The 11514-nt window shown below is 46.2% G+C and overlaps 4 protein-coding genes across 9 annotated transcripts in view; 2 read left to right on the forward strand and 2 right to left on the reverse strand.

The window, feature by feature from the left end:
- Window positions 1–1886, reverse strand: part of LOC118509480 (tyrosine-protein kinase Src42A) — an 86893-nt gene extending 85007 nt beyond the window's left edge. Inside the window, exon 1 of one of the 6 annotated variants that reach the window (XM_036050127.1) lies at window positions 1716–1886. The gene's annotated coding sequence lies outside the window, so the exon portion shown is untranslated. Of the gene's footprint in view, window positions 1–1383; window positions 1557–1657; window positions 1681–1715 lie in introns of those variants that run through there. The other 5 variants (XM_036050126.1, XM_036050131.1, XM_036050130.1 and 2 more) reach the window with 5 other exon arrangements.
- Window positions 1887–2163: 277 nt separating this feature from the next.
- On the forward strand, window positions 2164–3563 carry LOC118509484 (zinc finger protein 37 homolog). The gene is made up of 2 exons (XM_036050136.1): window positions 2164–2724; window positions 2788–3563. Exons 1-2 carry the CDS (start codon window positions 2268–2270, stop codon window positions 3462–3464), a joined length of 1134 nt encoding a protein of 377 aa, XP_035906029.1. The 5' UTR covers window positions 2164–2267; the 3' UTR covers window positions 3465–3563.
- Window positions 3482–6251, reverse strand: LOC118509483 (mitochondrial potassium channel ATP-binding subunit). Its single transcript, XM_036050135.1, has 4 exons — window positions 5974–6251; window positions 5514–5880; window positions 5352–5449; window positions 3482–5289 (listed from the first exon to the last, which is right to left on the reverse strand). Exons 1-4 carry the CDS (start codon window positions 6027–6029, stop codon window positions 3657–3659), a joined length of 2154 nt encoding a protein of 717 aa, XP_035906028.1. The 5' UTR covers window positions 6030–6251; the 3' UTR covers window positions 3482–3656.
- A 486-nt stretch (window positions 6252–6737) lies between these two features.
- On the forward strand, window positions 6738–7970 carry LOC118509485 (casein kinase I-like). The gene is made up of 2 exons (XM_036050137.1): window positions 6738–6791; window positions 6865–7970. The coding sequence occupies exon 2, from the start codon at window positions 6901–6903 to the stop codon at window positions 7828–7830; it is 930 nt and encodes a 309-aa protein (XP_035906030.1). The 5' UTR covers window positions 6738–6791; window positions 6865–6900; the 3' UTR covers window positions 7831–7970.
- The last annotated feature ends 3544 nt before the right edge of the window (window positions 7971–11514 follow it).

Genomic DNA, 11514 nt, shown 5'->3' on the forward strand with positions numbered 1-11514 from the left:
GATAAACGCAATTAAAAAAAGTCAGAAAAGGTAGACCGAGACTGTCCGGCCAGAAAAGTCCAATTTTTTTAAAGTACAAAACCTAGTTGAGTTATTCGATAACTAATTTTATTGCTATCATTCTGCTTATGCTTTTATCATTTTCATGCAAATCTTCATAAATTTACATAATTTGCTTGAGCTTTTCCTTTCAAATCTTTTTCATATTGTGTGTAGAATGAATCTTCAAAACGCTGTGGTTATGGCAAGCCTTGGATTATTCATTATTCTGACAAATTATTTGTTGATGTTCGTCACGATATCTGCTTCGGGCGACTTTCACTCACTTGATGGATTGCAGACATATAACTATTGTATCGAAGCTGTAGAATGCAATGTTGAACTACTTGGTAGATGCATATCTTTTCGGTTTTTGAGACGGAAGGCCGGTAAGAACATTTACTTTTTTTGAAAATTTGAAAATTTTGAAATAACAGGAAAATGTCTCAATAATAAGTTTAGCTACTTATTACCCTTTCTGGACGAGATATGGTACTCGTTTCTATTGTATAAAAGACATTTGCCGCTTCCATTAACCCTCTGGCCAAAACATGCAGACATATAATGATTTCAGCTTGAGGATCAATATCAGCTTAAGAAGTTCGGCAAAAAGTTTGTTTCTTGACAATTACCTGTAATTTCTTTTTACAAAAAAAGGACTAGGAAGAAGCGAAATCTTTTATACAATTGGCAGCAATGTGCTGGTGAGAGTGTCCCCAAAATATTTGGGTGTTCCAATACAAAACATATGTACGATTAAAATACTTGAAAACCTTCCAGTTCCGATGCTTTATTCACTTATCCTGGTTTTTCTTTTTAGTGGTAGTCAGAATTATTCGAACCACAATTATTATTTTTTAAGATCTTTTATAGACTCGATTTTTAAAACGATTTTTTCATCCACTGTTTGTTTTCAGCACTGTGTATTTTTTTTGCCTTCATGAGTTAATTCATAAGAACAAGCAACCCTGCAATCCACACATATTCACCCACACACACACGAACACCGTATCGCACAACTATACGCTATGTGGCCCCTTTCTCGTCGTTGTGTCGTGGCTAAACCTTTTTTATATGTTGGTCACTTTACTGGCCACCGAACCAACTATTTTCCCTTTTGGAAACGGAACATAAACGCGCTAATGCACTTTATTGAATTAAAATAAGCGCACAGGGCCAAACCACCAATCGCCAACTCAGTAACCCGGAAGCTGCACACACCAATCGGTCGGTGGTCCCCTTTTTGGGCAACGCAACTACCGGGACACCTTTTCACACGCACGCACGGGACAGGTTTTCTTCGGGGACCCTTTCACCAAACAGCCAAATTGGAAGTTACCGCACCAGAGGAAATAGCCATGAAATGAGCAATTAAACACCCACTCGGTCACACAGAACGCGTTGTTCATGAAAAGCTCGTTTTTTTTTTCGCTCTCTCTCGCTTCATTCACATTATGTTGCCACCCGATTGGGAAATCTTTGGGCGACCGCGGCCCATCGCATATCGGCTGGTGCTATCTACACGCACGCAGGTCCCTGTCAAAATTGGTTTGAATTCTAGAAGACGAACGGGGTGGATGGGCGACGGTGGACGATACACACTCACTCACTCACTCACTCACGGTACAACACCCAGAATCCTGGTTGGATTGATTTTCCTAGTCGGTTTAGTTTACCTCGGTCACGAACGTTTTGCACGACGCGCCCACCAATTTGCAATTGTTTTCTGGTCTCTTTGTGAACGCTATGCACACACGTTTGCACCGCACGCTGTACCGCTGGGGGCTGCTGATTTTCTTTTGACCTGTTTGGTCTGGTTTTGTGTTTACCGATTTCGGGTTTGCGTGTGTGTGTGTGCGTGCGTGCATTCCGCCCGATTGTGTCATTTCGAAATGTCAACTGTTTTGACGGTTGTTTATAGTGGTGGGTTGTGTGGCTTAATTTGAACGTAATTTCAATTTTAATTTTCAATATTGTTCATAAAATTCTAGTTTTATCTTATTTGATGCTACTTTATATTTTTGTTGTTATAAAAATACTAATAAATAAAAGAATTTAATTTATTTACAGAATCCAGGAAGGATTTTTGTTTTATTTCGGCTCGGCTCTAGTACTGCACTGGCCAAATGTCAAGGAAAGACTATTTGTAAACAAGCAATTCCTTCCAAATTTCTTTACGCAAACTAAAACTAGGCAGAAAACAGGAAAACTTTTGCCTTTCCAATTTTATGAAACATTTTCCATGGTGCAAATCCGAACCAATTACTTTCAATGCACCTAGAGTAAGTATTAATATGCAATCTCAACCACAGTCTAGCGGTGCATGTGGAATAACAAGCTGGATGACCCCACTTATGTATGATGGACATCCAATGCATTTATCGGGAGCGATAAAAGTAGAAAATGTACAACAGGATAGGGCCGACCTAATAAAACGGGACCATCAACCACAGAAACACAGATCGTGTACAGAAACTACACGGTACGCACTTCCACCAAATACGCATTCGATGGATGGTGTGGGGCGGGAGTATTCGTTTGTCGATGAGATCGAAATAGGCGAAACGAGAATGATGTCCTCTATTGGACACGAACATGTGCAAGTAAAGTTGGAATATAATTCAAACGATGAAATGTCGGTGGAACCGAACGTGCCAGCAGGGTCCCTCTCTTCCATTCGTGAAGGTAAGTTCTTGGAAACGAAATAAATCTCCCAATCATTTCTAACTGAGTAAACCGTCTTTGCAGATCGAAAGTCACCCCATACAGCTGCTCCAAACACGGAACGCCTGCAGGAAAACCGGAACCTTCCCTTCCCGTGTGAATACTGCGAGTTGTCGTTCTACAACACTCGGCAGCTTAACAATCATCGCCGTAATCATCAGCTGGAGGAGTGTCCGGTTTGCAAGAAAACCACCATTGCACGGTACATGAAGGAACATATCGCCTTAAACCATCCGCAAGCCAGCGTCCTGCCCGAGAAACGAACGTACAAATGTGATCAATGTGATAAGATTTTCTACTGCAAAACGCTGCTGATCGATCATCGGCGTAATCACCAAACGAAGGAGTGTCCTGTCTGTGGGCAGCTGGTAAAGTCGCGTGTGCTGAGCATGCACATCGCGAGGAAACATTCGGCACCGTCCGAACGAGGCACATTCCGGTGTGATCAGTGTGATAAAACGTGTGCATCGAAAGCTCAGCTGGCGGATCATCAGCGCGATCATCTGGTGAAGAACTGTACGGTGTGCAATGTGCGGATATTGGCCCGCTGCATGAAGAAACACATGGCCCGTAAGCATCCACCCGACGGTGGGAATCGTAGCTTGGTTCGCTCGTCGTTCCAGTGCGAATGGTGTGATAAAGCTTACTCTAACAAACGTTCGCTCGCCTTACATCAAATGAACCACCCGGAACAGAATTAAACACGAAATAAAGCCTGCACGTTTTGAACGCGAATGTTTATCATTCCGATCCAATGAATTTCCGTTGTAATAAATAACCCCTAATTTGCTTTATTTGTAGTAATTGTCTTTTTTTGCAGCTTGCGAATCTGATTTTCCTACACCCCGTCCAAACGTTAAGCGTCCTCGTAACAGCTAAAGCTCACCAATGGTCTATCCTAGTGCCCTCGAATCCTGTTCCTGCCGTTGTTGTCGTTCCTGTTGCTTGACCAGCTCGTAATAGTAACCTTGTGCTTTGATTAAACTGTCATGTGTGCCCACCTCAACAATCTGGCCCTGGTCCAGCACCACGATAACGTCCGCATTTCGGATCGTTGAAAGCCGATGTGCAATGACCAGCGTCGTTCGATCCAGCACTGCCGCATCGAGCGCACTCTGGACGATCGATTCGCTGGCCGCATCGAGAGCGCTGGTCGCTTCGTCTAGGATCAGTATCAACGGTTGCTTGAGCAAAGCGCGCGCAATTGCAATCCGTTGCCGTTGGCCACCGCTCAGCTGGATGCCCCGTTCACCCACCATCGTATCGTAACCATCCGGCAGCCGGCTAACGAACTCGTGCGATTGTGACATTTTGGCCGCCTCCATCACCTCTTCCCGGGTTGCGTTCGGTCGTCCGTAGCGAATGTTTTCGTAAATCGTTGTCCCGAACAGGACGGGCTGCTGCTCGATGAAGCCGATCAACTCTCCGCGTAGCCAGCTGGGCGACAGATGGCCCAACTCGTACCCATCGATCGTGATCCGACCGGCCGTTGGTTCGTAGAATCGTTCCAGCAGTGCAGCGACGGTCGATTTACCGCTCCCGCTAGCCCCCACCAGTGCCACCGTTTGGCCGGGTCGCAGTACAAGATTAAAGTCCTTCAGCACACGCTGGTTGGGTCGCGTTGGATACACGAACTGAACACCTTCGAAACGGATCTCTCCCTTCAAATTACCGTGCGGGATAATTAGTCCGTGCTTCAGGTCTACCCGCGGTTCCAGGCTTAGAAACTCGAACACCCGGGCGCCCGCCGTCATGCCACGGATAACCGAGCCGAGCAGTATGGAGCCCTGGGCGAGCGATCGTTGCACACCTTGGGCCGCAACCAGAAATGCCATCAAATCACCGGCACTGATGGAATTCGCCGACATAAAGTGACCGCCGAGCAGGAGCGTGGTGAGCACCATTCCGTTAAGGCACAGATTGCTTAGCGCCTGGAACACGGCAATTCCGGCACCGAGCTGCTGCGAGATCACGGCCGACTTTTCCGTCTCGGCACGGAACAGTTCTACCTCGCTGTACTCGCTGGCGCTCGCACGTACGGTGCGTATGTTGGACAGTGCTTCCTCACTGACGGAGGTGGCCCGTTCCGACTGGGCTTGGGCTTTTTTGCTCAGGTGACGCAGCGACCGGCCCAGCAGGGAAAACATGGCGACGGCCAGCGGGACCGATACGAGCGCAATGCTGGCCAGCTGGGGCGATATCCAGAACAGCGAAATACCGCCACCGACGAGCTGGGCGAAGCTGCGCAATCCTTGCGAGATGCACTGCTTGAAGCTGGACTTGAAATCTTGCACATCGGCCGTCAACCGGTTAACCAGTTCGCCCGTCCGGTTGTGATCGAAAAACTTCAGGTCTTGGATGATGATTTGCTTGAACAAATCTTGCCGTATGCTGGCCGCCATCTGCTCACCGATCTGGCTTAGCAGTAGGATGTACAGGAAGGTAAAGCCGGACTGGGCCAGATACATCCCGAACAGCTGCAGGGCTGGGCCTCGCATGTCGCGAAAGAAACTCGCCGTATTGATGCTATTCGCGAGGTAAAAATGGATGAGATTGGGTTGAGTGTTTTATCGAACAGCGTTACTTACTCCTTCAGACTACTGCCGGCGTATCGGGCCAGCTTGTTAACGATCACTCCGAGTAGATTTGGTATTTGAATGTTGAAATAAGCGACGGCGAGTGCTGCCTAGAAGTACACTGCTGAGTAAGTTTCTACCAAATGCCGAATAACGCTAGGTGATCGAGCTTACCAAAACAGCGCCAATCAGTTTTCCTAAATGATGTCTCAGGTAGCGCCAAAACTTCCACCAATCGAACCGTACGGTCCCATCGTCCAGCAGATTCCGCTGACCGGCCAACCGATTTACGGACGCTTCACAGTGCACAAACAACTTCCGGTACTGGTAGCCCAATGTGAAGCTTACAGCGGTCCCACCGAGCAGCACCCTTATCAACCGACCGCCTTGGGAGCCCGTTTTCGTAACCGTGTGTGATGGGCGTACCGCGCGCAGGGTAGTATTACGGAACGGTTGTAGAAATCCGGTCCGCCCAGAACCGAACGATTGAAGCGTTTTACGCACCAGCACATGTTTACTATCGGTGCTGTATGGAGAAGATCTAGAACGGAGCGGTGATTGTGTGGGACGAAACAGAAAAACAGGTTGAGGTTATGCAATCCCGCAGTAAGCTGCTGTACACTGCCGAACCAACCGTAGCAATCCCTGCCAGCAGCATTGTCGATGGGGAGACAGCAGCAACTTTAACATGCTCACAGCCGCGTCACAATCACTTCCCACGTAGCTCGAAAGCTACCGAATGCAGGCTCGCCTAATTATTATGCGTTCAGTGCGAAAAACTACACAAATCAGTACGAGGAAGGATGGAGTGTTTTGATGTTTTTCTGGCAGCGCCGTACGTCGGAAGAACCGGTGTAAACAACAGCTGATTGTCAAACGCGTGCACTGTGGGAAGTTGACAGCGGCCATCTTGCGTGACATTAAACGGGTGGCGGACTTTTGTAATTTTAATTTTAAAACTGATGTAACGTCTCTTTCGATTATATAAATACAAAATAATCGATTATTACCTTTTGATTCGTTTTTGTTTGATAATTTTTGGCTTTATCGAACTCACTTTTGCTATACCTTGTTGTAATCTGATGTAAAAGTTTAAACTGCTGCTACAACCGAATTTTGCTGGCAACCCTGCTCGTTACACGGAGAAGAATCACTAATGGCGATTGAAGTTGCTGTTTCAAATCCAAAGTGCCACTGGGTAAAAAGTGATATTTCACTGTAAACCGATAAGACCTGTGCGTGTCGAGCGGAATACAACGCAAATTACGCAAATACAACGAAAAGCCATTTGCGCTGACAATTGCTACCAGCGCAGCTAATTCGGATGCAACTGTCAAATTAAATACCAGGAAATTGGCGAACTTGATCTGCCAAAGACCTGTTGGTGAAGAGAAACTCGCCAAAAACATCAGCGAAAGCGTCGTAGCCTCAAACCAGACAACAGGAACGAAGGTATCTATTGAAATATTCACAACGATCGTAGAGCAACGCACGACAGTGAATTCGGTTTGCTTCTTCGTTCTAGGGATCATCCATCACGTTTGTTCACCCCACATCCCCAATGGAGCCTTATGTAGAGGGTTACGACTTGCTGTTCGAGATTGGGTCCGGTTCGTTTGGAGTCGTGTATCACGCGATGAGCTCAGAAGGTGGTCAAAATGTGGCCATCAAGGTCGAATACAGCATGCAGCGGCCTCAATCTCTAAGCAACGAATACGAGATGTATAAAACGCTCGAAGGTGGACGAGGAATACCACGTGCCCATCTGTTTCAGAAGCATCGTCAGTACAACGTAATGGTGCTGGATCTGCTTGGCCCTACGCTCGACGAACTGTTCGAAGTATGTAATCGGCGCTTCTCACTCAAAACCGTACTGATGCTGGCCGACCAGATGCTGTCGCGGCTCGAGTACATCCACGCGAAGTGCATTGTACACCGGGATCTTAAGCCAAGCAACTTTCTGATGGGTGCGGGCCGGCACTGTAACGATCTGTACCTGATCGATTTCGGGCTCGCGAAAAAGTTTCGCCACTCTCCACCGTCCAGCAAGAGTGCGTGCAAAAGCGGTGGCAATGTGGTCGGAACGATGCGCTACATATCGATCAATGCGCACGCGGGAGCCGAGCAGAGTCCGCGCGATGACCTGGAAGCGCTCGGTCACATTTTGGTGTACTTCCTTCGAGGATCGTTGCCATGGCAGGGAATAACTGCAGTAAGCAAGCAACAGCGAATGGAAAGGATACTGGAGAGGAAATCGTCAACTCCGATTAAAAGCCTGTGCGAAGGCTTGCCCTGGGAGTTTAGCAATTTTCTTAGCTACTGTCGCTGTATGGATTTCGGGGAAGGACCACCGTACCACAAGATAAAGCACAGCTTTCAAAAGCTTTTTTGTCAACTGAGGTACGAGCACGATTACTTATATGACTGGGTTTTTGTAGAACAGGACGATTCAGCGCAGGAAGACAATCCGGAAGAAGAGGGTACAGCGTAAAGAAGGGCAAACATTTTACTAATGATTATTGTAAGCTACAAGGGCAGTGGTGCAGATTACGCATTGTTAGTCTTTTTCAGCAACAAACGGCAGGGAATCATTTGTATAGAATAGAATAGGATGGGAAGCAAATATACGCAAACATACAACGAGTCTGTTCCTTACGTTTACGTTATACGCCATGAAAACGAGGTACTGAATACGCCAAAATGATGTCCACGACTCCTCGCTACAGCAAAATCCTATAGTGCGATAGGGTGTTCGACCCGATCGAACAGTTTTGTAAACCCATGAATATACTGAAGTTTTCAATAGTACCGAGTCTTCTCTGGATGTCTTCGATCCGATAGGTGAGTCATCTGGGTCTCCAAGCCTCTTGGAGTTGGCATGAAAGTTTGGGATTATCCGTGATGTTATATTTCCACATTAAATTTTCGTGTCTGAGACGGGAAATGAGGCTGGCGGATCCAATCGAAGACCAATGACAGGAAGTTCCTTCGTCAAGGCCTGATACACCAGGTCTTTCGTAGATTTGATCGGCTGCTTCTTAGGATCCTTAAATACTTACTTACTTACTTACTTACTTACTTACTTACTTACTTACTTACTTACTTACTTACTTACTTACTTACTTACTTACTTACTTACTTACTTACTTACTTACTTACTTACTTACTTACTTACTTACTTACTTACTTACTTACTTACTTACTTACTTACTTACTTACTTACTTACTTACTTACTTACTTACTTACTTACTTACTTACTTACTTACTTACTTACTTACTTAATTGTTCATCGAATAGCTAATGAGACTCTTCCAGCTTTCAACGGCAATCTACTGCCTGCCTGTATAACCACCGCTATAATCATGAAGCCGGGACCATCATTGATGTTATGGATCTTCCGACTGACATCCTGCTGAGCACCTGGACCGGTCTCTGCTTTACTTCTTTCTTCTCGAAGGCGTTCGGTTCGTGCTACAAACTCGCTAAAAAAGCCTCCTGAAGAAGGAATTCAAGGAAACACCAGGGTGTACATAGTGTGCACGGACCACTACCGCAGCTGCAACTACCCTCCACAAAATACATCTTTGCTTCAGCACTTCCCAATCAGCTGATGTTTAACTTTAAATGTTGCAAGCCATGCCGGTTCGTTCCGCCTGAGACTTCCAAGGTGCTCGATCAGCAACTGTTTTCCTGCACACCTGGCCAGCCCTAAAAAGCCTTGACGGGTTGGGCTGTCCGGTACCATTCTCATAACATGACCAGTCCACTGAAGTCTGGCGAAGACTTGAAGAGCCTGAATGACTCTATGGAACTTCAGTCATGGAATAGACTTCCATGTACCTTTATTGAGTCGGTAAGCCAAGTTAGTTAGTTAAGTTAGTTACCGATGAAGGGATGGTTGAAAACCCGAAGCCGAAGTTCTAGTACAAATACTTCTACAAACTTAATTAAATAACTCAGTATTGTACGGGTTGGAATTTTATTACGGTGAACACATTTCGATACTCGCTGCTAGGGCTTTTGTTTGTCGAAAAAAATGCAATAAATTAAAAATATTAACCAGGCACGATGAAATGCAAAACTGCATACAATTACAACTAGTAATCGCATCTCGCCACGCTCCGGCACATCCCCTTACTACATGCTGGACACGGTAGCTTACAGCAGACAATCCTTCCACGCACCAAAGCAAACTAAACCACACACAATACTCATCTCCATTTTCCAATGCCTTACTGTCCCATGAGCCTCAGTCGGGGCAGCTTGTTCCTTTTTTTTTGAATTTCTTTTCCAAATTAAATAAATTCCCATAACTTCACAGGGTTCACAGCAAACCTCCCGAAAAATGCTGGTCAACTGGTTGTGTTCGCATGTGTGTTGGACATACATACCGATACGCGCAAACCCAAACCCCAAACAAACGCTCACCCTGGGTCGGAATTGAGACGGGGGTGGGGATTTTGGTGGGGAATGATTGGGAAACAAAAAGGCGATGCACTGCTGGGTGCTCGATTGGATGCAGGCCTGGGATAGAATTATTATCTCCCATTGGAAAACTCAGAACGCTGCACTGTGGTTTGGTTTGCATTATGAGTGTAGTCTTTCCATGGGGGACTGGTAGACTGGCGCTGAGGGAGCAGCACAAACACACACACACACGCGCGCCTCAAATAGTGGGATGAAATGGCCCGGCCTGACTACTCTGAGGGGTCAAATTTTTCCCGTGTTTATATGTTCGCTCTGTTAGGGTCATGGTTGTGGTGGGGAACCGCACGTTGACACACGGCCTTTGCGGTTTTTGCGTGTGCATATCCCCTCGCCGAACTCGTGCCTGAAGGGACGATTTCGCGCACAGATACAACATGCCGGTTTCCCAACAGGGAACATTGCAGGGAACTCACCAACCTCCCCGGGGCCCACCTATGCAGACCTATGCGCATTTGCACATAGTTTTGGAATGCATTTAAATAGAGAACTATCCGCCACGAAGCCTCCGGGTGAACCAAGGTACGCGTCGATCGATTTTGGTGCCCGGTGTGCGTGTGTGTGTGTGTGTGTGTGCGAGCGTTTTTTATTCGTTCGATTCACTCTGCATCCAATATATGGAGGAAGCAGAAGAAGCGAAAGGAAAAAAGGAAAAATATCCGCCCGAAAAACGCCTCGCCAGAGTGTCCAACCGTACCCGGTACGCGTCACGCGTACGCGAGCAAACAATTTCGATACGCATGAAATGATATGAAAATATTCATAATACATTTCAAATTGACATATTTTCCGATTTTGTGGAACGCGGGACAATGCCTTCCCTCGGTCGGTGTGTGGCGGCGAACCCGACACGAGTCGTTCGATTTTGGGTTCCAGTGGGGGCCGGGGAAATTCATGATCATGTGCCGGAAGGGCGACACTGTGCGTGAGTGTGTGTTTTTCGGGCACCTGCATTTTCGATCAGTACGCGCTAGAGTTTGTAGCAGTTCGAGAAGAGTTTTGTTCTTGTTTTAGCACTCAGCATTCAGTTTAATATTTTGTAGATTTTTTTTTATTATTGGCGCTTGTTTGCAATAAGTACAACGATCGATCCACGAGGTGTTTTTAGCTGCCTTTGGGAGGGTGTGTGCCCAATTTTTGTAACGCGGATGGGCAATTTCAGGCTACAATGATTTAATAACGATCGTTCAAATGTTTCCGGTGCGGGACAATGTGCGGGAATGCTTATTGTCGGCTTATTTGTAAATTGCTATTTTACGGTTGATGCGAGGAGTAAAATTTAACGATCGAAATTAGTGACCAGCGGTGCTTGGTTTGACGCTGGTATTTAAAGGGGAAAATGGGAATTGATAAAAAATGGGAATTTGCGATTCAATTTACAAGATAAATTCTCGAAATGCCGATTGAATGGAGGAAGACCAGAAATAACTTAGATAACGATGTTTTTTAACGCAATTTGATCAACCAGTTACGTCCAGGGTGTTTTATTAGCTTTTTTGCTTGCTTAAAATTCTATTTTCCAGTAAAGATCTTTAGGTCAAACTGTCATTATGCTAGAGTTAAGTCGAATCCTGTTAGTAACGCCATCACTCGATCACAGTTTGAGCCTACCACGCTTCCTCTGTCCGTTTGGACGGCCTAAAAGGACTTTACGGGCTGGGTCGTCCGGTGTCAGTCTCATCATGTGAC

Source organism: Anopheles stephensi, chromosome 3 (assembly GCF_013141755.1).
Source record: "Anopheles stephensi strain Indian chromosome 3, UCI_ANSTEP_V1.0, whole genome shotgun sequence".
In the NCBI taxonomy this organism is placed as follows: Eukaryota; Metazoa; Arthropoda; class Insecta; order Diptera; family Culicidae; genus Anopheles; species Anopheles stephensi.

Bases quoted from the DNA above. Each gene is read 5' to 3' on its own strand.
- LOC118509485 (XM_036050137.1), top strand. From the start codon at position 6,901: ATGGAGCCTTATGTAGAGGGTTACGACTTGCTGTTCGAGATTGGGTCC.
- LOC118509483 (XM_036050135.1), bottom strand. From the start codon at position 6,029: ATGTTAAAGTTGCTGCTGTCTCCCCATCGACAATGCTGCTGGCAGGGA. The intron at 5,450-5,513 runs GTAAGCTCGATC...GTGTACTTCTAG, and splicing joins AACTGATTGGCGCTGTTTTG to GCAGCACTCGCCGTCGCTTA. The intron at 5,290-5,351 runs GTAAGTAACGCT...CCTCGCGAATAG, and splicing joins GCCGGCAGTAGTCTGAAGGA to CATCAATACGGCGAGTTTCT.
- LOC118509484 (XM_036050136.1), top strand. From the start codon at position 2,268: ATGAAACATTTTCCATGGTGCAAATCCGAACCAATTACTTTCAATGCA. The intron at 2,725-2,787 runs GTAAGTTCTTGG...CCGTCTTTGCAG, and splicing joins CCTCTCTTCCATTCGTGAAG to ATCGAAAGTCACCCCATACA.